We start from the raw sequence: 24,175 nt of genomic DNA on the forward strand, positions 1-24,175 counted from the left end.
TTTACATATCAGGAATATTCACAAGAATGCCAGTTTAAGAGGAAAACAAATATTTATACTGTATGAGAGGAGAATGCTGATTGCTTGGCAATTGGACTCGGCTTGGAGGAGGCATTACCATAGCTATTACACTCACTAATGCTGATTGATAGACAACTGCCAGGCTTTTTCAACTATTGGCTTGGTTGGTTCATTTCTCAGGGTTGGTTCATTCTTTTTTGGGCAATGACCTGACTAATCAGGGTCAACCTGTCTGGTTTTAAATTTAAACAAAACCCACCAGTTAATTTGATATTCTCTGTGAATTGTCCTGATGAGTGCAACATGAAAAGCTCTGACAAAATCTTTCTGCAGGAATAGTTAAAATCTGTGTCATCAAATACTTAAATTCTGTACTGCTAAGTTACCATGTGCTTGTTTATATTTTTAAATCGAAGATGTTAAGAAAATATTTCACTCTAACCTGTAAAGGACAATGCTGTGGTGCTCAAATGTACTGTGGCATGGATGGTAGGATAAAGATTGCACTTAATGATTTATTTTAATGACAAGTGCCTGACCTTCAATGTAAATATTGAGTAGAGGGGATTAAAAACTAGCTATTTTCTCCATTGGAGGGTGAAAAAAAATAGGCAAACAAATTTTCCGTTGACACCTTATACTTCCTTGCTGCAAAGCAAATTAATACTGATACGGCTCAAGGGCAAACTTTGTTTCTAATTTTTGTTTTGAAAGATGTTCTGTGAGATGTGTGAGCAAATAGGATAGGATAAAAATGCATTTACAATTGAGCCGAGTGGGAATTATGAATGTTACATATATTTGCCACTGCGTTCATAAAACTATTAAGCTTTCAACTTAACCTCAAAAGTCATATTATCTTGTTTTGTTCTTCTCAAATTATTGTATGCTTTTTATTAAATCTCTGCTCTCATTTTGCTTCATTCTTTTCAGTATCTTACATCCATTAAACATGTTTAATAGGAAGCCCAAATGTATGAACAAAAACTTTTTATTAAATGACATCCCCCCTCATCTTATTCTGATTCTTAAAATTAGGAATTTTTCTGTTCATTAAATTAGTGTCATTAACTAGTTCACGTATCAGTTTCATATGACTTTGTAAATCATAAATAAATTTCTCATAGTCCATTGGTACCTTTTTACACAGACTATACTGGGGGGCTTTATTAGATTAGGTGGGTAATAGGGATGGGTCTGGGTGGGATGCTCTGAGGGTCGGTGTGGACTTGTTGGGCCAAAGGGTCTGTGGGGATTCTATGATACTGACATCTTTTCTGGCCTTTGCTGAAATCAAGCTATGGTAAGCTTTTACAGCACTTTAGGGAAATTATCTTTACCAAAAGAAAAGGTCAATTTTTTTTTCTCTCTGAGTTTTTGTTCTGGTCAAATCCTTAACTGGTGAACAATGCATTCTTTTAAAACAAAAATCCATTCCAACTTGTCTTATTGTGATTGAATTTTTAACAATTTCAGGGTGTTTTCAAATGGCATTATAATTATGGTTCAATTGGATAGCATGAAAAAGTCATCATTTATTTAAAAGCAATTAGCACTTGATCTACTGGAATTATACAGTAAAATGAATGGATTACTAAACAAGATGCATTCTAATTGTGAGATGTAATTTGCCAAAGTTCCACTTGTGTAATTAATAAAGAAAAAGGGATTGAGAAATAACATGATCTAGGTTTTTTAAATTATGAGTTGAATAGATGATGTAAAGATGTGCATTTGACTATTTGTGAATACAGAACTAGAGGGTTTGTGAATCAACTTACCTCAGGTAATACAAGTTATTAAGGAGTTCCATCTCGATAGTCTTAAGTTAACTCCAGAAAAGAAGTAGTTAATATTGTGTCTGTTATTGGCAATAAAAATAAATTGGGTAAAATTCTTCTTTTAGAATGGTGCAAAGGGTCATGATGATGAGTATCAAAAGGGAAGGTTGTATGTTGAATGGAACCATGTAGTTTGTGGATCAGACCAAGGATGACAACAGATCAAATATGAATAAAATAGGATGTAAGTTTAGATATTATTGAAATCTTCTCAATATGATTCTTGAAGCAGAGGTGGAAGAATCTTGTTGAATCATTTTTTAGGAGAAAAACTGGTAAAATCAATGACAATGAATTATCCCTGGTTTGTAGAAGGATAGGGCTTGATGGGTCTAAGGACGTTTGTCACTCTAATCGTAGTAATCGAGGTATATGATGTATTTATATTTTAAATTGACATTAAAATTCAATTTAAACTTTTAACTGATGGATTACAAAAAGAAATGATTTCACTTTGCAGAACAGAAAGTCCTTTATTCAAAGCTGCAAGACAAAATGATGTTGAAACCTTGAAGAATTTAATACAGGAAAAAAATGTAGACCCTTATGAGAGAGGTAAGTAAAACGTAGCAGCAGGTAGCAATATATTGCATAAAATACTGCATGCCTCAAAACTGGCAAACATTTTTCACTCTAGCAGAAAATCTGTCAAGGGGCTAAATGACACCATTATTATAACTGATTTGGTATTCTATTCAGGTTTTTATAACTACCCTGAGTTAACATTGTGTGTGTAAAAGTCTGATATTGATCTAGTATTCTCCACAAAACACTTCTGCAAATTCTGATCTGTCTCTGCTCCTTTCAGGTTAGGATTGAGACAGAATGATAGAATCACTGCACAATAGTGGAAAACATTCAAACATTTAAGTGGGTCATGGTTACAATTTCCTGTATCTATAAAGACACAGGAGAGAATGTCTGTTATGCATTTCCATATAAGTGTGTGTATGCATTGAGATAGAGGGGGCTGTGGAATCAAATCATAGCCATTGATAAGTTGCAGTTTTAAAACTGATACACTGCAAGCAAGATAATTGACCCAAGCATCTGCCTCCCTGCCCACTACAAACACGCACATGAATGTAACCACATAAGAACAAATCACTAAGACTCAATATACTAGACCCATTGCAGATCTTGAAATACTAATTTCAAACATATGTACAACAGCATCACTTCACAATTTAGAATTAGAATCGTTTACATTTTCTATTTTCCACATTCATTCACCACATTTGGTGGAACAAAGGAAAAGTGCAGGGATAGCAAAAAGGAAAAAGTGCAGTCTATAGCAAAAGTCTGGTTCTGGTTATGGTCTGGGGCATCACAAACCATAGTCACTGAGTGCAACCTTTTTCTATCTAGAAAGCATTTGCAGCTTTTTGCCCAGAAACCCGGGAAAGACTATTGAATTAATTCATTTTCTAAAATTCAAAATTTGGGGTCACTGGAATGTAGATGTAAATTTGTGCATAATTGATCAATGGATCTGACTACTAACAAGATGAGACAAATGGCAGTTCCAAAGATAGAATGAAACAGTGACAAAAAATGACAAGTTTAATCAAGTTTCACTCTTGCTGGCAAGAGAGTGCCGAATAATTGTAATAGTCATTTTGTTCACCAGACAAAATTTGCCTGTGGAATTATTGATTGGATAGGAATATAATTCTTCTTTCAAGTGAGTAAATTTTCTAGCCTCTTCTGTTCCACTTTTAATATGTGTTGAAGCCATGTTGACCTCCTTGTGATGGTTTTGAATTGCTTATCTCATTTGATTTTATCTGATTTGCTGTTTGTTGTTCTTGTGATGTTAATTGCACAAGTTATTTGCACTGACTTTAAGAAGAGGAGAACATAGCTTGTACACAACACAGTCCCAATGTTAGGAGTTATATTAGTCAGAATACATCTTGGATACATTAGTCAGAAAACCGTCTGCAAATTTAACAGAATAAAACTGTCAGGAATAAAAAAAAATGTAGCAGTAAGTCTGTATTTGTTGAAATTGTATTTGCATTCTTGTACTAAGGTGAGAGTTTCATTCCAGGAATGTATACTACAGTCAAGTTAAACAAGTTTTCAGGCATTATACAGAAGAGATTGCACAGAATTACTTACAACAACAGTGTGTGGGAAATAGCAACATTAAAAAAAAAATCAACTGGAGAAACTTAACCGCAGAAAGCTAATAGATGCATTAGGTTCATTCAAAATATTGAATGGAAGCGAGAAGCTTCATGTTTTTAGAACATTGAAGAAATTCTAATTTACCTACAGATGTGTGTGGATTTGCAAGTCAGTATTTTATTCTTATTTACATTTGCAAAGTGAGTCTGATAAACTGTAAGACTGTTGTGAGAAGAAGTGAAAGGTCTTCCACAGTGTTTAAAATGTAACTTAACTGAGAAAAGTTTCAATGCAGTTCTATTTACAGCATTGCAAATATACTCAACCACATGATCAAATTATTTGTGACTGAATTGTTCTTGGCCTGTGAGATAGAAAACTCACAAAAAATCCTAAACTCAAATCTAACTTTACATTTCAGAAAGTAATATAGCATATAGGATAAGAGAAACTATTAAACACAATATGGAATTAGAAACCATCCAGATAGAAAATCAAATAAAGAGCAAATGTCAGCAGCCATCAAGTATTCCAGGTAAAATATAACAAGTGGAGGGAAAAACTTTCTGATACACCAAATGTTTGTAACATGTGTGAATTTTACTAAACACATATGTGTCCAAGGACAAGATGTTTCCAACCAATGCACAAAACAAAAAATCACAAATTGTTCATGCAAGCCAATGTAGTTTTGTATCACAGAGTAACATAAAACAGAACCCTCTGGATATCTCAGAGATAGCAAGAACTGCAGATGCTGGAGTCAGAGATAACAAAGTGTGGAGCTGGAGGAACACAGCAGGCCAGGCAGCATCAGTGAAGCAGGAAAGCTGACGTTTCGGGTCGGGACTTTTCTTCAGAGAAAGAAAACATTTTTTTTCCTGAAGGAGGGTCCTGACCCAAAAAGTCAGCTTTCCTGTCCCTCTGGATATCTTCTCCGGTTTTGAAAAGGAGTGGACATGATTGTCAATCCCTAGAAAAATTTGTAGTTGCTTTGTCACAATAGGGATTGACCAAAGTTTTCAATGTTTAAACATTCCATGAAGTTCTGCAGCAAATGTTGTTGAAAAGACACTTCAGTAAAAGGTGGATTTAGTAGAGGAAGAATTCTATAATTTGAAAATTGCAAAAAAAATCTAGTTCACTATATGTTCCCTGGAAATGATGAAAAGATGAAAAGAGGAAAAACTCTGAACAACTTTTCCAGAAGACCAGATCAAAGGGAAGCCTGTTTCCATTACTGTTCTCTTGTCTACCTGTATTTCAGTCATACTGAGCAAGGAAGAAGGAATTACCAAGGTGGAATTGAAAGATGTGATTTCTCAGGTGGAAACATCCATTGACTTGTAATGTTACTTAAGTTTCTTATTACTTCTTAATCTGAGAAACAAGTGACTAAATATGAATCTATGAGTTTTGAATGAGCTAAATACTATGAGAAATATGCACCAGCATCAGCAGACCAGACATCATCACAATTGGGAGAAGCAGAAATGGTTTGAATTGGGATGCTAATTCAAAAATTTGGCAAACACCAATTTCAAGACTGACAACTACATTACCGATATTCCTCACGTTGGATAGTTCGCGTTAATGGCACCACTGTTCAAGATGTCCAAAACATCATCTTGTTTTTAGATGCAAATGTTAGAAATCATAGAATTCCTACAGTGTGGAAACAGGCCCTTTGGCCCAACAAGTCCACACTGAACCTCAGAGCATCCCACCCAGACCCAATTCCCTGTAACCCACCTAATCTACACATCTGTGAACACTATAGACAATTTACTATGGCCAATTCACCTAGCCTGCACATCTTTGGACTGTGGGAGGAAACCCATGCAGACATGGGGAGAACACACAAACTCCACACAGACAGTCGCCTGAGGGTGGAATTGAACCCGGGTCCCTGGTGCTGTGAGGCAGCAGTGCTAACCACTCAACCACCGTACTGCCCCAATGTTGGAAGGCACCCTTTAAGAAATGAAATCCTGCATTATAAGGAGATTTAATCAGAACATAATGAACTCATGGTGGATCTTTAATATTTCCAACATAAGAGGATTGTGAAAAATGACAATAAATTCTTAGGACTTGGGGTTAATTTGTCAATGCAAGGTTTTTGAGAAGCAATACCCCTATCAGTTGTTGTTTCAGAGCATCAGTCATTGTTGTGATAAGTAGGGCAGGAAAGTTTATACTGTATCTGACAGCAGACAAAACTACTCAAACGTCCTGCATTTAAAAAATTGTGATTGAATGAGTACTGAACAGCAGATATTTTACAACTTATAAAGTAAAATGCTGGCTACATTCACAAACATTTCACCATGTCAACTCAGCTGCTTAGTGCTACACAAATTCCAGGAATAACATTGAAGCTAGAGGATTATGATCCATTGTAGAAATATGCTACAACAGCATTCGAATGATTCATTATAATTAGGAAGGTTTATCACATTAGCGTTCTAAAAATGCGTTGCTAGTGCAAATTTGGAGATTTTGCCTGCGCTTTATGAAATTTTTATGTCTAACTTGGACCCAGTAATATCTATTACTGTAATAGTTCTACCTTTGGAAATAGCCAAGGCCTTTCAGAATTCATAGAAAGATGTGAATGTGAAAGATGTTTATTTTATCCCCATTATCTGAACCTTATCTCTATCTATGCAAAATAACAAGTCAGTTGCATTCCTACGCGAGACTGCTGTATTTATGTTATAGTCGAGTTAGGTGGTGGAATGCTTTTTTTAAAATGTAGGCCAAGTTTGAGATTTCAGATACCTACAAAGAGAATAAAGCTAAAATATCCCAGTTTTATATAAACCAAAACAAAAATGACTACACAAAGTTAAAACAGTGAAATAATCTACTAGATATATTGCAGATTATTTCACTGTTTTATATATTGTATATATATAATATAAAATTTATACTCTATAACATCCAGAATTAACAGGAAGTAAATATGTGTGACAGACTGTGGATCAACAACTCACAGAGCAAATTAAAAAGCAAATGTAGCAAGACAGATCCTCTGAATTTCCCAGCAGCCCCAAGCTGTTAGTGACATTGTGGGGCATCAATTCTCATGAAAACTTTCAGTCTGCACTTTCAAAGTCTCAGCTTTGGAACTCATCCAAAGGTACTCTGTCAAGGACTGCCTCAATGACTGCTCATGACCTTGTAGTTCACCTTCATTACCTGGGACTATGTTCCCCTGATTCTGGAGACTGCACTTGAGCACTTATTCTCAAGAAAATTTCTGGCTTTTTCTTGTCCGACAGCTAAGTTCACTAAGCTAACATTGCTCTTGGTTTTCTCCCAGCTCCAATCTTGCTCTGGTGCACTTAGCAAATGCTACGTATGAGCTTTCTTCTTCTCCCCTCTCAGCTGTGTTGTACTATTAATAGTTCACAGACATCTTCTGAGCTCTTAGAACGTTTTTCTGAGCCCTAACTGCGACATCTAGATACACCTATTGGCTCCCAGGACTTCTGAGTCTTGAATGCTTGGAGCGTGCTATAGGTGCACTTGTTTTAAAACAGAAACTCTTCTCCATGTAAGTACCAGACTAACAAGCAGCCCAAAGTTTTCTGCTTCCATGGCCTCGCCTCGAAATAGCTTACTAGAACTGATGGCTCAATAACCCTTAAACTACTGTTGACTGACCCTTGAAACAAAAACAGAAATTACTGGAGAAACACAGCAGGTCTGGCAGCATCTGTGGAGAGAGAAATAGAGTTAATGTTTGGAGTCCCGAGATACTTCTGCATAACATTTGACATTTGATTAGATAGGGGTGACCTATTGCAAGCTTCATAACAAGCCCTGCCGTTGGTCCTAGGTGGGTTTGAATGCAGTAATCTTTGCAACACCATGTTCCCTGAATGTTCCAGCTAACCTTCTCTCCATAGTTGTCAGCCTAGAACACACCCAGCACAAATATGTACATTAAAAAAAATCATCACTTTTTGTTTCTTGAAAGAAAGAAGGCTTCACCATGATGGTTCCTTTTATAATAGCTTTGAAAATATAACAAGTTATCATCATAAATTTCTAACAGACCACTTATTACAAACTGTAGAGAGAACCCTTTATTTACACACTTGTGTATATTCTATGAACAAAGCTATTAAAGCTCACTCAAAAAAAAGAAAATTTGTATACATAACAAATAGGATCTATCAGATTTAAACATCATAGCATTTACATAATTCAGGGCAGATTCATTTTCATTATGCCCTTCCTTTATCTCTGCAAAGAATATTTCAGTTAAGTCCACAGCCCAATTGGCATTGGCATTCATTTCAACAGTTTTAGGCCCTATTCCATATTTAAGTTCATTTTCTGAACTCAAACGTGGTATGTTCTAATTTCAAGACAACAAGGTCACACAATTTCCTTGTGTGCCAACGATTCATCTAATTTCAGGTCAAAATCTCTTTGGTTTCTTGAGCATGTTATAAGAATGTTTTTCAAGCAGAGGTGTGCTGTACTTATGCTAGATTTGACCTTTTTGAAATCTTTCACTTTATCCTGGTCCCATTCTAAACATGCTTCATTTAATTCCTTGTGTGATGTCATGGCTACCTTGGTTCTGAAACTTTATTTTCCTTTTCAGCATATTTAGACTCCAACGCAATTCATGAGCTATATCTTCTGATCATCTTTGTCTTTTTTTTTCTTAACTGTGCTCCTCTGCTGTTGGAGACACGTTTTCAGTGGGTCCTTTAAGTTTTGCTACAGAAACCATGCATATTTGATTGGCAACTAGCTTCAAAATGATCTGAATCAATACAGATTTTGCAGCTACACTGTATTGATTCATAGCAGATAAAGATGAACCAAGAAAGCCCTGCTTTATTTGCTTATCACCTATATTATCCAAGGGATATTCCACAGCCTTTACCATTCATTTTCTTCCCATTGAAGCTTCAAAGGTGGCACTCACAATTTTACTTCTTTCACCATTTCCTTCAAATATGTGCTGTTGTATCACTTATTTTCCATTTTATGTTCAAGTTTGTAGTATTTTTCATTCAACTTGGCAAATGCTGTGGCCAGTTCAGTTGTCTTTGTTTCAGTCATCTACGGAACCCTTATGTAAGCTTGAAAACTTCACATGGGCATTCCTTTCATTTTGTAACTTTTCTTCCATGCTTACTGATTGTTCCTTAATATTTTCCTTTGCTCATTTTAAAATCTGAACCCATTCTTTCATGTTATTTTTATTGTATTGGAGCTTACAGTTTTCATTGTTCTTTTCAAGATGAAGTTCTAGTTGTTCATCAGTCTTTGTTTAAATTCTATATTCGACTAACTGTTCTGAGTCTTTAGTGATTCCTCTTTCTGTCCAAGGTGTTTTCACGATACTTCGTAAAGATTTTTGATATTTACAAGTTCTTCAAGCTTTAATTGAAGACCTATCTTTGCTGAATTTGCTTCTATAAGTTTATCATTTAGATGTTTCAACTCTTTGCTCAAATATTTTACTTCTTGTGGTCAATGCTCAAGTATTGCTACCCAGTTCAATCTTTTCATTAGCAAAGTCCTTTTAATTCTCTCTACATTGATCAATTTTCCCATCAATTGCTCATCATTGGCAATAATCAAACTTTTCATGTTTGGTCATAACAACTATTAGGAGTTTAACTAGATCAGCAAAATAAAAGCTACACCATGGCCATTGCTAAGTGTTGGCCAAATCATTGCCCCAGATAAAACAATCCCTTCAAGAGGTAAATAAGGAATAACACCCACAATAATAACTTCCTTTGCTAAGTTACTTCATAATTTAACTTTGCACAAGGGACTGGTCCATAAATTCCATGCATATACCTATTGCAGTAAGTCCTCAGTTAAAGTCTCCCCACTGTATATTGTTTCACTTTAACGTCATTGACACAATAATGCCATTGTATCCATTTAACATTAACTGTCTATTCCAACTTTAGTGTTATTTACAATGGATTTCTCCTTCTTTTGATTGCATTCTCATGTGATTCTCCAATAGCAATTTTACCCTGGCCCTTGGTCCCCCCCAACCCCCACCCAGCCCATCACTATTGCCCTGGCTCCGAATAATGCCTCCCTCCAGATTCATCACTGCCCAAAGCCTTGGCTGTTCCCTCAGCCGTGCTGCCTGCAATTTCCTTTGTCTCTGGGCGTTGCACCCTGGCCTTGTCTCCTCCCAGGCTTTGCATCCCACTTCCCCCCAAGACTTGGCCTCTTACCTTCCATTGTTACCTTAGACATTGGAGTTTTTCTCATGGCAGCTGACTACATTCCAAACTCAACTGACAGCTCCACTCCCTGTTTGGCTGCTAGCCCCATTTCTAAACTCACACTGATGTCCCGTGCTCTTTCTAACGGCAGGTATTGGTCAGTGCAGCTCATCCCAGGATTTCACAAGATACCTTCACCAACCAACTTCTGCTATTAGATGGAGTCTTGTCAATCTAAAAGTACAGTACTATATGGCGAGGGTATTTTCTTTTCTATATAGACATATTCTTTTAAGATTTATTGATGTATTTTATTTGACAAGCTACTTTACTTATTAATGCTGCATATGCGTGGTAAAGTGTTTCAACTTGTGCATTGCTTTCTCCAAATTAGAAATGTCTGAAGGAACCTAACTCTGGTTTTAATATTGATTCCTGTAGGATCCTATGATTCACTTAAAGTTGTTCGTTTACATTTGGGATTCTCAGGAGCTTACCATAATACCTTTTTCTACTAATACACTATCTGAATTATCCTGGTGTGTCTCAAAATAATAACTTGTTTTGTTGTACAAGTAAGGGAAAACTTCTCCTTTAGAGATAAAACATCAATTAATCATTTTAATAATATTAAAGGAAGGATACCCTTGACTGTTCTGAGCTGCATTCCCAATTTTAGTAGTTTCTGTTGGAGTTTCTTGTACCATTATCACTGTTTTACTATTATACTTCTAACAATCAGTGCAAATGTATCCTATCCTGTTACAGTGGTAGCACCGACTTTTGGGTATCACTCCCACTTTCAGAACCTTCCACTCTGGTCAGAGGAAAGGATCACTTTGCATTCCCAGCTTTCTCCTCCTGCCCCTGGCTGTTTCTCTTTCTTTCACCCATTCAACTTTTACCCTTCTCTGTTGATGAGTGTGTTGGAAAAAGGGTTTCTTTTAGGGTGTGAGCTCATAATTGCCAACAATCTTAGCTGCTTTATCTAGCTTTTGAAATCCTTTAGATCTCCACATATGTCCTTATAGAGGTAGGGAATGACTTTAAAGACAGTCTTCAAATAGAAATACCAGCATGAGGCTTTTGTACATGGGATCTACTTTATGCATCTACATCCCACAGTCAAAGGTAAAGTGTTTTATCCTTTCAAAGTCTGCTTACACTGCTTCTGGAGAATTTGAAATTTATCCCTATAAGCTTCAGTGACCAAATTGTAAGCACTGAGGTTAGTATTTTAGTCCATCACATGATCTGCGGATTTCTCCTGAGAAAGCATAGTGTATAAACTTCATGAGCTTTACTGTTTGTCTGCTTCACATTATCAGTACCCAGCCTTCTGTGGGCGATTTAATTTTTTTTGCAATTTTTTTCAAATGAAGTGAAAATGCCTCTGCGTTGTCATCTTCACATTTTGAGACTACATGGGGTAATTTAAACAGCTCCATATTTGGCCCTGAGCTGGGGGCAGATGTCTTCTTGATATCTTCAGGGGCATGCTCTCCTCTTATTTCAAGCTTTTTAAATTGTAATTCCCATATTCTCTCTTCCATCTTGCTTATCGTTTTCTTCTATTTTCCTTTTCTCTTCCCTCACTCACTAATTTCTCTTTTGTGACTCTTCATTTACTTTTTGAAAAACTTTATCTGTTGAAGTGAAACTGAAAGGGTTGTCGCTAAAGCTTGAAGTTTGTACAGATATCACCTAATCAGTCACTGCTTCCCTACCCTTATAGTAGTGGCCCTGGGACTTGAATGATGATGCCAAACTTAGAGATATATTCATCATTACTGCTTATCCAACGGATCACCATGAAAACAAGCTGCTGTTGCCAGCAACCAATAATTTATCTTTATCTTCACAGTTCCTAGGAACACACAGTCATGGGATTTCATGTACCTGTACTTTGGAATCATGATAACTCACTTGTTAGTTATATCTGAATATGAATAAAAGAACCTGCAGTATTTTTGAGATATTGATGTGATTATGGAGCAGCAAGAGGTCATAAGAAAGGAATAAGCTTTACCTGAACCAAAGCAGCAGCAACATTTTTGGAAACGAGACACTAGGGAACATTTTGAAAGGGAATATGGAAAAAGTTTAGATTTGAGACTGAAGCTAAATTTTCATCTGGGGCTGGAAAAAAAACCCCAACCTGTACACGTTCACAGCTTTAAAACTGCACATCCAATACATTTGTGACTTCACACACCATTTTTCCTTTTTCAAACTGGAGTTTAGTTTGCAGTCCATTTTGCAAGACATGGTGAAGCAAGTGAGGGCTGTGGACATGGAGGCAAGTTCATTAGAAGGCTTGTCGCTGTTTTCCATCACGGTATCCCAGTTAATTCCCCCAATACCTCCCTCTTCACATTCTTCAACACCACCTACATCTCAAGCCTCCTTAGATCATCCACGTCACCTCCTACCACCACTATCACCCCCTACCACCACTATTATCCCCTCCCTATATATCCTCCATAGCCAGTCACCCAGTATGCACTATATACACATTCCATGCAATATCACTGAAAAATGTTTTAAATTCCTGAAAGGAAAATAAATTTTATTTCATCTATGGAAGTCTCCATACTCCTGATACTGAGACAAAGAGAAATCATTCTTCCAAATGAAAAACCGAATACTCAAAATGCTATTAGGTTGGAATAAACCAAAACCACAACAAGATCTCACAATATCTTGGAATGGTCATTTATTCTCAAAGGAGTGAGATACCTACTTTTCTGAAAGCCGCATTATCCCTTGAAACTCAGCAAAGCATTGGTAATGGCCACAGCTGCCCAAATGATAAACTTATTTCCAGGAAGACAAGGCCACAAGTTGCTAATTTATATTTGAAGCACAATGTCTATCAATCAAGTTTGTAAGGAAGAAGGAGCTTATTTCATTGGTATATATTTTAAGTATCAAAACCATTTTAAAAAATTCAACCAGAGATATTTACATCACAGTAGAAAATATGACAGCATAAGTTGGCAGGCCACTTCATAACATTTTTCATTGTTTTTCCAATGGAGAAAGCACTATAATTCATTATAATGCAAAGGAAAACATACAAAAGGCTGAACAATGTAAGGGGCAACTTAATTTTAAAGGCCAGATTTCTACGATGGACCATTACAGTAAAAATGCATTTACATTACAATGCATCACCTAACAATGACATTCGAAGGTATGAAAACACTAGGCTTTCTGAATACTCTAGACTCCTCAGTAGACTTCACATTTAGTTTATATACTGTCACATCTGGCATGTGTTTAATAGCCTTCCAAAATTGCATGCCGTCAGGTAAAAAACATATGTGAGATGAAATCCAATTTTCATCCCCCATTTAAAATGGGCGACCCAACTTCAGCAGGGATAGGTGTGCCTTTTCACTGAAGGGATTTCTGCAAAAAAGACCAGAGGATAATGGTGTCAGGACAGGAATATGAAGGAAGGACTGATGTCCTCCAAAAAAAATGTAAATGTCGCCATTCAAACACTGAAATGCAGCTTCACGTCCTGATAAAAATTTGGCCCCAAAGAGGGAAAGAAAGCAAGTTAGTGAAATGGGAGGAGAGGATTTAGTTGGAGTCCTATTCAAGCAAAAAGAAAATGTAATGGGCTATAAAGCAATAAGAAGTAAAACTATTGGTATTGAACGAAAATAGAATACAGGAAAAATGTGAAAATGAGTAACAATGCGTAATCATGTAGTCAGAATTGTGTGATATGTTTAAAAGGCTTCAAAACAAATTTGTCATATTAGAATCAATCATAACAATGGAAAGAAAATAATCTAATAACCATAGTATTCATGATATTTTCAGGAGAGATAGGAAGGGCAAAGGGGGATTCGATACTTTAAGATGTCATTATCTGATCCAATAGCATGATGTGACAGCTATTAGAGAGACATGGCTTCAGGAAGATATAGATTGGCACCTGAATATTGCGAGGTGTATGATGTATAGGGAGAACGGAAAGCTAGAAAAAGATGGAGGATGGCCTTTAATTAAATATGTAAGCACAACAGAGAGCGATGACCCAAATCTGGGAAACGATAATGTGGAAGGAATTTATGTCAAAATGAGAAATGATAACAGCAAGAAATCACCTTGTGGGAGTTATTTTCAGACTGATCACAGTAATCACATGGCAGGAGCACAAAATAAGGAATGATAGGGGCCAGTCAGAAAGGTACTGAAATATATCTTACTTTAATCTACAAATACATTGGAAAAATCAGATCCGTAAAAGTAGCCCACACGAGTAGTTCATAAAATGTTTCTGGATATTTAATAATCATTTAAGTATTGGTAATAGTAAAAAATTAGTGAAGGATAGTGTGGGACCCATCAGAAGCAAGTAGGGTAAACTGCTCTCTAAAGTAAAGGGTATGGTAGAGTTACTAAATGAGTACTTTGCTTCTAGATTTACCAAATTAAAAAATGATGACAATGGCTTACTTGAAAATGTAGGCATTGAGCAATTGAACAACATGTAGATAAAGAAGAGTTGCAAAAAATGCTGGCAGCACTCAGGTAGAGAAGTTGCCAGGTCCAGGTGGGATGCAGTTAGGGAGTAAATTGTAGAGCCATTGACAGAAATTTTCCAGGTCTCTCTGAACACAGGATTAGTCCTGGGGGATTGGAAGATTGCAAATGTGATGCCATTGTTTAAGAAAGGGGCAAAGGATAACCCAGGAAGTTACAGACCTGTCATCTTCACATCAATAGTGGGAAAGCTGGTGGAAGTCATAATATGAGATGAGACAAATATACACCTAGAGGAAAATAAGTTAATAGTAAACAGTCAACATGGCTTTGTCAAGGGTGGGTCTTGTCTGACAAATTTGAATGAATTCTTTGATGAGGTGACACAGGCAGTGGGTGAGGGTTGTGCTATGGATGTTGTATGTTTGGACTTTCAGAAAGCATTTGATACAGTGCCACATAGCATATTGGTTAGCAAATTAGAAATGTTTGGGATTGATGGGTCATTGGCAGCATGAATTAGAAGTTAGCTAAATGATAGGAAACAGAGAGAAGGGCATTTCTCAGACTGGAGACAAGTGAAAATAATGTTTCCTAGGGATCTGAGTTAGGTCCCTTGCCTTTTTTCATTTATAGAAATGATTTGGAGATGAGTGTTGAGGGCAAAATATCTAAATCTTAGATAGTACTAGGTTAGGGAGAATCGTGAATTCTGAGGATGATCCTGAGTGACTTCAAAGGGAGATTAACAAATTGGCCAAATGAGCAGACACCTGGCAGCTGAATTCCAAAGCAGAGAAATGTGAGGTAATGCGTTTTTCTACGAGAAACCTAGAGAGACAATATACAGTCAGTTCTGCTTTAATGCAATAGTTGTGTTCCTGTGCAACATCACGTTATAGAAAATCGCGCAATAGAAATAATGGGGTCTATGAGAAAAGCAGGGTTAGGGGAGACCACCATATAATATCACTTAAAATTGCTCAGAAGTCATTCAAAACCCTAACACAAAGGATAGCACAGTTTGAATAAATGTTTAATTCATATCTAATAATGAAATAAAGTAAATTTAACACCCTATCTTGAGAAAATGTCAAGATGACTTGATGGGGGAGGAGGTTTTGAGGTCCTTCGGTTGTTAATGCAGGGGCTGAGGTCATCATCATCATCATCACCTTCAGGTGCAGTTGTGGTTGCAGAGTTAGGGCAAAAAATATTTAATCCAGAAGTGGATGGCTGTGGTTCATTGTCTTCTGGCTGTTTCTTGGGAGTTGGCTTAAAAAAGGCATCCAGATTTTGCTGCTATGCTCTTTTTCTCCTTTCATGAAGAAGCTGTTCATTGAGTGCCAAATAAGATCTTATTCCACGAACTGCTACCCTGCTGCATTCTGCATTGTAATCATTGTCCTCTGCTTGTCAATTTCCCTCAGGATAGAAGACAAAACAGACATGGAAAACTCTTGCAGTGTTGTATCCTGGACTTCATCTTCTTCATCTCCAACTTCCATTTCCCCCTCAGCAACAAGTTGTTGTAGATCAGCTGTAGAGAGGTCTTCACAGTGGGACTCTTCAGCATCCTCACTCTCCATTTCTTCAAATATAACTTGCTTTGTAAGATCAACACAATGTTTTTTGATTCTTGGGAGCTCCTCTGACGGATCAAACCCTTTAAAATCATGGAAAATATCTGGGAGAAGCTTCCGCCAAACTGCATGCAAACAGTCCTTACTGACATCAGCCCAGGCCTCCACAATAATGTCAATTGCATTCTTGATGCTAAAGCTCTTCCAAAATTGAAAAACACTGTCCTTATTATCCCCCTCAGTAGCTGCAACCAGCTACTTAAATGTGCACCTTAATTAATAAGCTTAAAAAGCTGCTATTGCACCCTGGCCAATAGTTTGAAGGAGAGAGGTTGGGTTTGGGGGTAGAAATAGCACTTTAGTGTTTTCAGAAAGCTCACCAATGGTGGGAGGACGAGTTGCTGCATTATCTAGGATGAGGGAAATTTTGAAATCCAATTTTTTTTTCCTGCAATAATTTCTAAAATCATCTTCCAAAACATCAACAATAGGGTCAGAAAAAATGTGCCCCTTTTGGTTGACCTTATGTGATGCCAGTGTGGCATCATATGATGTGATCATGTGATGCCAGTGTGGAGACTTTTTAGGCACTAACATTGTGCATGCTTAGGACAAAGCCCGTGAAACGATCATGTGATGTCAACGCGTACTGCTCCACGCACCGATGGAATCGCGTTATAGCCAACACAAGTTCGCATTTTAGAAATGGTGTTCCCCTATTTGCCAGTTGCATTATAGCCATTTGCGTTGCTGGAACACGCATTATAGCAGAACTGACTGTAGATTCAATGGTGCAACTTTGAGGGGAGTATAGGAGCAGAGGGACCACGAGATTTTCACTTGCATGGTTCTCTGAAGGTGACCAGGCAAGTTGAAAAGATTGTTAAGAAGGCTTATAGGATCCTTGGTTTATAAATAGAGGCGTGGAGTATAAAAGCGAGGAGGTGATGCTGCACCTCTGCAAATCTTTGGTCAGACCACATGTGGAGTGTTGTGTTCAGTTCTGGGCACTTGGTTCAAGAAAGGATGTTAAAGCCCTGGAGAGAGGGCAAAGGAGATTTACTGGAATGAGGGATTTGAGATACAAGGAAAGATTAGAGTAATTGGGGTTGTAATAATTGGAACAGAGGAGATTAAGAAATGACCTTATTAAAGAGTTCAAAATCATGAATTATTTTAAGATAAATAAGGATATTCTATTTCCACTGGCTGTTATGTCAGTAACTAGGGGTCACAATTACAAGATTGTCAGCGAGAGAGCTAAGAGTAAGATGAGGAGGAAATTCTTTACTCAAAAGTGTTGTTAGAATTTTGAATTTGCTGCCAATTCCAAATAAGGTTTCAAAACAGACCTGGATATATATTTCAAAGTGATGACTCAGGGCTATGGAGGTATGGCTGGAGAATGGGTCTAGGTGGGTAGCTTTCTCGGGAGCTGGTAAAGGCAGGGTGTACTGTACCCATCATGTAACGTAAAATTCCATGGTTCTATGATTCATTGTGGAATTTCTTAGAACAGCACATTCTAGAGTATGAGAGAAATCTAGCTAGAAATATAAAAGCAAATGGTAAGAGTTTCTGTAGATCTTAACAAAAGACAAGTGTTAACAACTTGAGTGTAGATCAAAAGAACATAAGTCTGGGGAGTTAATAATGAAAAGTACAGAGATAGTAGTTGAATTGAACAGGTATTTTTCAACAGTCTACACAGTAAAGTCATCACTATAGAGGAAGTAAGTAGAATCACAGAAATATCTGTGAATCAGGAGAAACTCTAGAAAATTACAATGACAAAGTACTGAGCAAATTGTTGGAGCTATGGAATGACAAGTCTCTGGTCCTGGTGGACTTTATTTGAAGATCTTAATCAACATGGCTAGTAGTTGATGGGTAGCTTTTCATTTTCTAATATTCCATAGATTCCGTAGGAAAGTTGCATTGGACTGGAAAATCACAGGTGCAATTCCTCTATTCAAAAATAGTGAGAGTAAAAAGCAGGTAGCAACAGGACAGTTAGCTTAATATCTATCGTGGTGAAGATGTTAGAAGCTATTCATAATATGTTATAGCAGGACACTTATAAATCTTCAAGGTACTCTGGCATGTGGTTCAGCAGAAGAGAAATCATGTTTAACCAGTTTATTATAGGTCTTTGTAGAAGTAATCTACAACGAATGAAGGGAAACTGCTGGATGTTCTATACTTCAATTTCTGGAAGACATTTGATAAGGGGCCACATCAAGAAAAGTAAAAGCTCCAAGTGTAGGGGATAATCTATTGGGAAGGATGGAAGACTGGCTGGATGAAGGATGCAGGATAGGCAGAAATGGGTCATTTTTTTAGTTGGCAAGAACAAACGAGTGATGTGTCATGGGTCAGTGCTGGTGCTTCCAATGTTTTACAATTTAAATAAATGACTTAGATGAAGGGACCAAAGGTATGGTTGCAAAATGTGCTGGTGACTAAAAGGTGGGTAGGAAAATAAATTGTGAATTTGATTTAAGGAAGCTGCCAATGAATACAGATAAGTCATTAGGCAAGTTAATAGAATGTTATTGCTTATTGCAAGGGAAATTGAATGCAACAGGAAGGACATTATGCTTAAGTCACTCAGGGTGTCAATGAAACCACATCTAGAGTACTGTGTACAGTATTAATCTCCTTTTTTTAAGTAAGGATACCAATGTAGTGGATGTAGTTTAGAGAAGGTATACTAGATTGACACCTTGAAAGGCTGTGCTATCTTAAGGAAGATTGGACACACTAGGCTTGTATCCACTGGAGTTTAGAAGAGCAAAAACAATTTAATTGAAGCAAATAGGATCTTGAGGAGTCTTGACAAATTGGATATGGATAGGAATATGGAATTCTCTGCCACAGAAAGTGGTTGAAGAAGGGATTAAATGTAAATCTTGAGGCTAGAGGGATTAAAGAGAATGAGGAGAAAGCAGGAACAAGGCTATGAGTTGGATGATCAGCCATGATCATATTGAATGGTGGAATGGGCTCAAAGAGCTGACTGGCCTATTTCTCTTCCTATATCCTGTGTTTCTGGGATGTTTCCTCTTGTGGGAGAATCTAGAACAAAAGGCCACAGTTTAAAACTAAGGAGTCACCCATTTAAGACAGATGAAAAGCATTTCTTATTGAGCATTGAGAGTCTTTGGAACTCTCTGCCTAAGAAGACGTAGAAGCAGATCCTTTGAATATTTATAAGGCAGAGCTAGGTCGATTCCTGACAGGCAATGGGGTCAAAGTTCATCACTAGTCAGTAGGAATGTGGAGCAAACACTTCAGCCATGATCTTATTGAATGGCGGAGCAGGCTCAAGTGGGCTCTTATTGCTCTTAATTTGGATCTTTGCTCATTGTCCCTCTGGATGAGGATGAGAAATTAAAAGGGAAATCCTGCAACTTTTGCCGTGCTGACAATTACAGTCTACTAGATAGTTTAATTTCCACTGAGGGATGACTTTGCAGGCAATTTACACATAGTTAAGAAATACGGAGCAATAATATGTGAGCTTAACTGGCCAGAGAAAAATAGGCATGGTTACCGTGAGGAAAGTTTTTTTTAAATGTACCCATGGCTTCTTCACAGATCGGTATACTTCTAGCCGAACAAGCTATGTAATTTATATCCTGAAATATAGTATTGAAAAAAACTAATGAGAAAGACAGGGGAAAGAATTAAAGAGGCTAGGTAAGGCAAATGAAGGTTAAAAGGAAATGTTTTTTGAACTGGAATATATTTGGTCCTATGACAGAAACAAAAAAATCTCCCAAATTAACTAAAGAAAAACTTTAGCAAACTGACAGATTAGCAGCAGGAAATTTTCAAAAATGAGATAGAACATACTATAAGTATGTCTCCAGAAGATGAAACGGAAGTACATTTTGGAATATAACAAATGTAGGGAAGGGAAGAGGAATGTTGAAAAGTTTAAAAAAAAGAGAAAGGTAAATAGATAATATAGATGATCCAAAGGAAATATCTTATAAGCAGATAAAATGTAAAAAGATAAAAGAGGGTAGGATGGATTAGCAAGACAAATGAAACAGATTTAGTGAGAATGGATTTTCAAAGTACGGTCGGTGGCTCATAAGATGCTTGTTATAAAATATCGGTGTATGTTATTGGATGAAACCTAATGGAATAATTAGGAAGTTGGTTGAAAGATAAGAAAGAAAGGTTTGGAGTTAAGTGGCTGTTGCTTATAATTGAAGAAAGGTTGAAAATAAACTTGGATATGAAGGAGGCAATCTCGACATTTGGTGACACTACAAAGGTGGAGGTTTTGGCATTAAATAAAAGTGGATTAGTGGAATGGAATGACAGATAAAATTTAATGTGTATAAAGCACTGTCATATATCTCGTGGGAGACAAAAACATGGAATGGAGATTAGACTAAATACAATGATATTATATGCATGGCCAGACAGACCTAAAGGTTCCGGTATATTATTCCCTGAAAATACGAATACAGAGAAATAAGCCCATAGTCAAGGGCAATATAATTTGAGTGATTAAGGTGGCAATTATTGCAACTTTTAAAGTATTTACACTGTTCAAAACAGCAACTCCTGAAACAAAGGAAGATACCAAGTTCTGGTAAGAGAGAAAGACACTGATATTTGTTTTTGATCACTGTCATTAAAAATGATCGCAGATGCAATGGATTGAATGCCCTCCTGCCGTACTGTAAACTTTGATGATTTAAACACTACATTGTTCATGCCCATGCAGACCTGATAGAATGTCAGGAATATACCAATGACACAAATGACCTTTACTCGTTAGCAGTTTTACATAATTATATGCAATGGAGGAGCCTTGTGAATCTGTTATTGTTCCTGGTATTTACAGAGGAGAGGACTAACAAAATAAGTAGTTTAAAGGATATAATTATTCAGGCAATAGGAAAACAAAATTAGACTTTTTCAAAGATTGTGCTAGCTATCTTTCCTGTTTTACACTATGATGAATGTATATCTATGCTTTTAAATCTTAACTTGTTATGTTATAGGTGCTGTTGGAGAAACTGTGTTGCATGTTGCAGCATTATATAACAGTAAGGAAGCTGCAATTATATTGCTCAATGCCTTTCCGTTCTTAATTGATGAACCAATTGACTGCGAAATGTACAAGGGTAAGCGGCTGTAATCTTTGATTAAAATACCAAAAACATAGACCCATCTTTCAGAATGTCATTCGTAAAATGGAATTGTGATTTTATTCAGCTTCAAATACTTTTCCTTAATAGATGCTAACTTAGTGTATACTCATCTACTATATGGTGAGCATATTGTATCAATGTTGTCAAAGGAGATAAGCCAAATGTACACAAAATTTTAGTGATAATGGTCTTATGAGGAAATTTTTTCTTGTCATTTTCACACAGAAAGGTCATTTTCTTTCTTCTTCCTTGCCAACCACTCTGACTTCCTGTTCTTCTGTAATTTTCTGCAATATGTCATTATTATCCCATTTTGTGTCCTCCAGTCCTTGCCCTGGCCATCCCAGCCCTTGACCCAACTTGCTCTCCTTAGAGGCCCCACCAAAACTTTGAATGTACCTTGAAGTCTGGATCCATTACAGGTTGGTTCCCTCAAGATCACTGCAGGCGGTGCTATTGAAATCATTCAGCTGCTGGTGAGTTAAATGTTCAGCAGTTGCCAGAGACAGGACTTCCTCCCCCAGTTGGGCCAGAAAGTCAGTTAAAGTGGATTACCGGCCTGACAAGTATTAAATGGCTGTAGGGGCCAAACAGACCATCCCTTGGTTGATGAGATAACAAGGTGTAGAACTGGATGAACACAGCAGGCCAAGCAGCATCAGAGGAGCAGAAAGGCTGACGTTTCGGGCCTAGACCCTTCATCAGAAATGGGGAAGGGGAAGGGGGTTCTGAAATAAATAGGGAGAGGGGGGAGGTGGATAGAAGATGGATAGAGGAGAAGATACATGGAGAGGAGACAGACAGTAGGTGGCGAGTTAGGGAGGGGATAGATCAGTCCAGGGAGGACGGACAGGTCAAGGGGGTGGGATGAGGTTAGTAGGTAGGAGATGGGGGTGCGGCTTGAGGTGGGAGGAGGAACAGGTTAGGGAGGCGGGGACGAGCTGGACTGGTTATGGGATGTGGTAGGGGGAGGGGAGATTTTGAAGCTTGTGAAGTCCACATTGATACCATTGGGCTGCAGGGTTCGCAAGCGGAATATGAGGTACTGTTCCTGTAACCTTCAGGCAGCATCGTTGTGGCACTGCAGAAGGCCCTGGATGGACATGTCATCTGAGGAATGGGAGGGGGAGTTGAAATGGTTCGCGACGGGGAGGTGCAGTTGTTTAGTGCGAACCGAGCGTAGGTGTTCCTCAAAGCGGTCCCCAAGCCTCCACATGGTTTCCCCGATGTAGAGGAGGCCACAACGGGAACAGTGGATGCAGTATATCACATTAGCAGATGTGCAGGTGAACATCTGCTTGATGTGGAAAGTCTTCTTGGGGCCTGGGATGGAGGTGAGGGGGGAGGTGTAGGGGCAGGTGTAGCACTTCCTGCGGTTGCAGGGAAAAATGCCAGGTGTGGTGGGGCTGGAGGGGAGTGTGGAGCGGACAAGGGAGTCCCGGAGAGAGTTGTCCCTCCAGAAAGCAGATAAGGGTGGGGAGGGAAAAATGTCTTTGGTGGTGGGGTCGGATTGCAGATGGCGGAAGTGTCGGAGGATGATGCGTTGGATCCGGAGGTTGGTGGGGTGGTACGTGAGGATGAGGGGGTTTCTGTTTTGGTTGTTATTGCGAGGAGGGGGTGTGAGGGATGAGTTGCAGGAAATGAGGGAGACAAGGTCGAGGGCGTTCTCGACCACTGAAGGGGGGAAGTTGCGATCCTTGAAAAACAAGGACATCTGAGATGTTCGGGAGTGGAATGCCTCATCCTGGGAGATTATCCATTATCCTGATACCTCTCTCTCCTTCCTGGACCTCTCTGTTTCCATCTCTGGCAACCACCTGGAAACCGATATCCATTTCAAGCCCACCGACTCCCACAGCTAGCTAGAATACACCTCCTCCCACCCACCTTCCTGCAAAAATGCCATCCCCTATTCCCAATTCCTTCACCTCCGCTGCATCTGCTCCCAGGAGATGTCCATCCTGGGCCTCCTGCAGTGCCACAACGATGCCAACTGAAGGTTGCAGGAACAGCACCTCATATTCCGCTTGGGAACCCTGCAGCCCAATGGTATCAATGTGGACTTCACAAGCTTCAAAATCTCCCCTCCCCCTACCGCATCCCAAAACCAGCCCAGCTCGTCCCCACCTCCCTAACCTGTTCTTCCTCCCACCTATCCCCTCCTCCCACCTCAAGCCGCACCCCCATCTCCTACCTACTAACCTCATCCCGCCTCCTTGACCTGTCCGTCCTCCCTGGACTGACCTATCCCCTCCCTAACTCCCCACCTACACTCACCTTTACTGACTCCATCCCCACCTCTTTGAACTGTCTGTCTCCTCTCCACATATCTTCTCCTCCATCCATCTTCTATCCACCTCCCCCCTCTCCCTATTTATTTCAGAATCCCCTTCCCCTCCCCCATTTCTGAAGAAGGGTCTAGGCCCGAAACGTCAGCCTTCCTGCTCCTCTGATGCTGCTTGGCCTGCTGTGTTCATCCAGCTCTACACCTTATTATCTCAGATTCTCCAGCATCGGCAGTTCCTACTATCCCTTGGTTTGTATTTGGTTACAGCATTAGGACAGCCTTATGCTAATTACCTATGATATTCAGTCGGTTTGTGACTGGGTTTCGTATTCTTCTCCTCTGTGTATTTGATTTTACCAGTCAATCCACTCTTATTTATGTTTATATCTGAGCCACCTTAGCA

The 24,175-nt window shown here is 38.4% G+C and overlaps 1 protein-coding gene across 1 annotated transcript in view; it reads left to right on the plus strand.

The window, feature by feature from the left end:
- Positions 1-24,175, plus strand: part of LOC109923958 (transient receptor potential cation channel subfamily V member 5-like) — a 123,928-nt gene that overhangs the window by 40,172 nt on the left and 59,581 nt on the right. Inside the window, exons 2-3 of the mRNA XM_048604609.1 lie at positions 2,323-2,417; positions 21,336-21,458. Coding sequence (XP_048460566.1) covers positions 2,323-2,417; positions 21,336-21,458 — 218 coding nt within the window. The remainder of the gene's footprint in view (positions 1-2,322; positions 2,418-21,335; positions 21,459-24,175) is intronic.

This window comes from Rhincodon typus, chromosome 13 (genome assembly GCF_021869965.1).
Source record: "Rhincodon typus isolate 14 chromosome 13, sRhiTyp1.1, whole genome shotgun sequence".
Classification (NCBI taxonomy): domain Eukaryota; kingdom Metazoa; phylum Chordata; class Chondrichthyes; order Orectolobiformes; family Rhincodontidae; genus Rhincodon; species Rhincodon typus.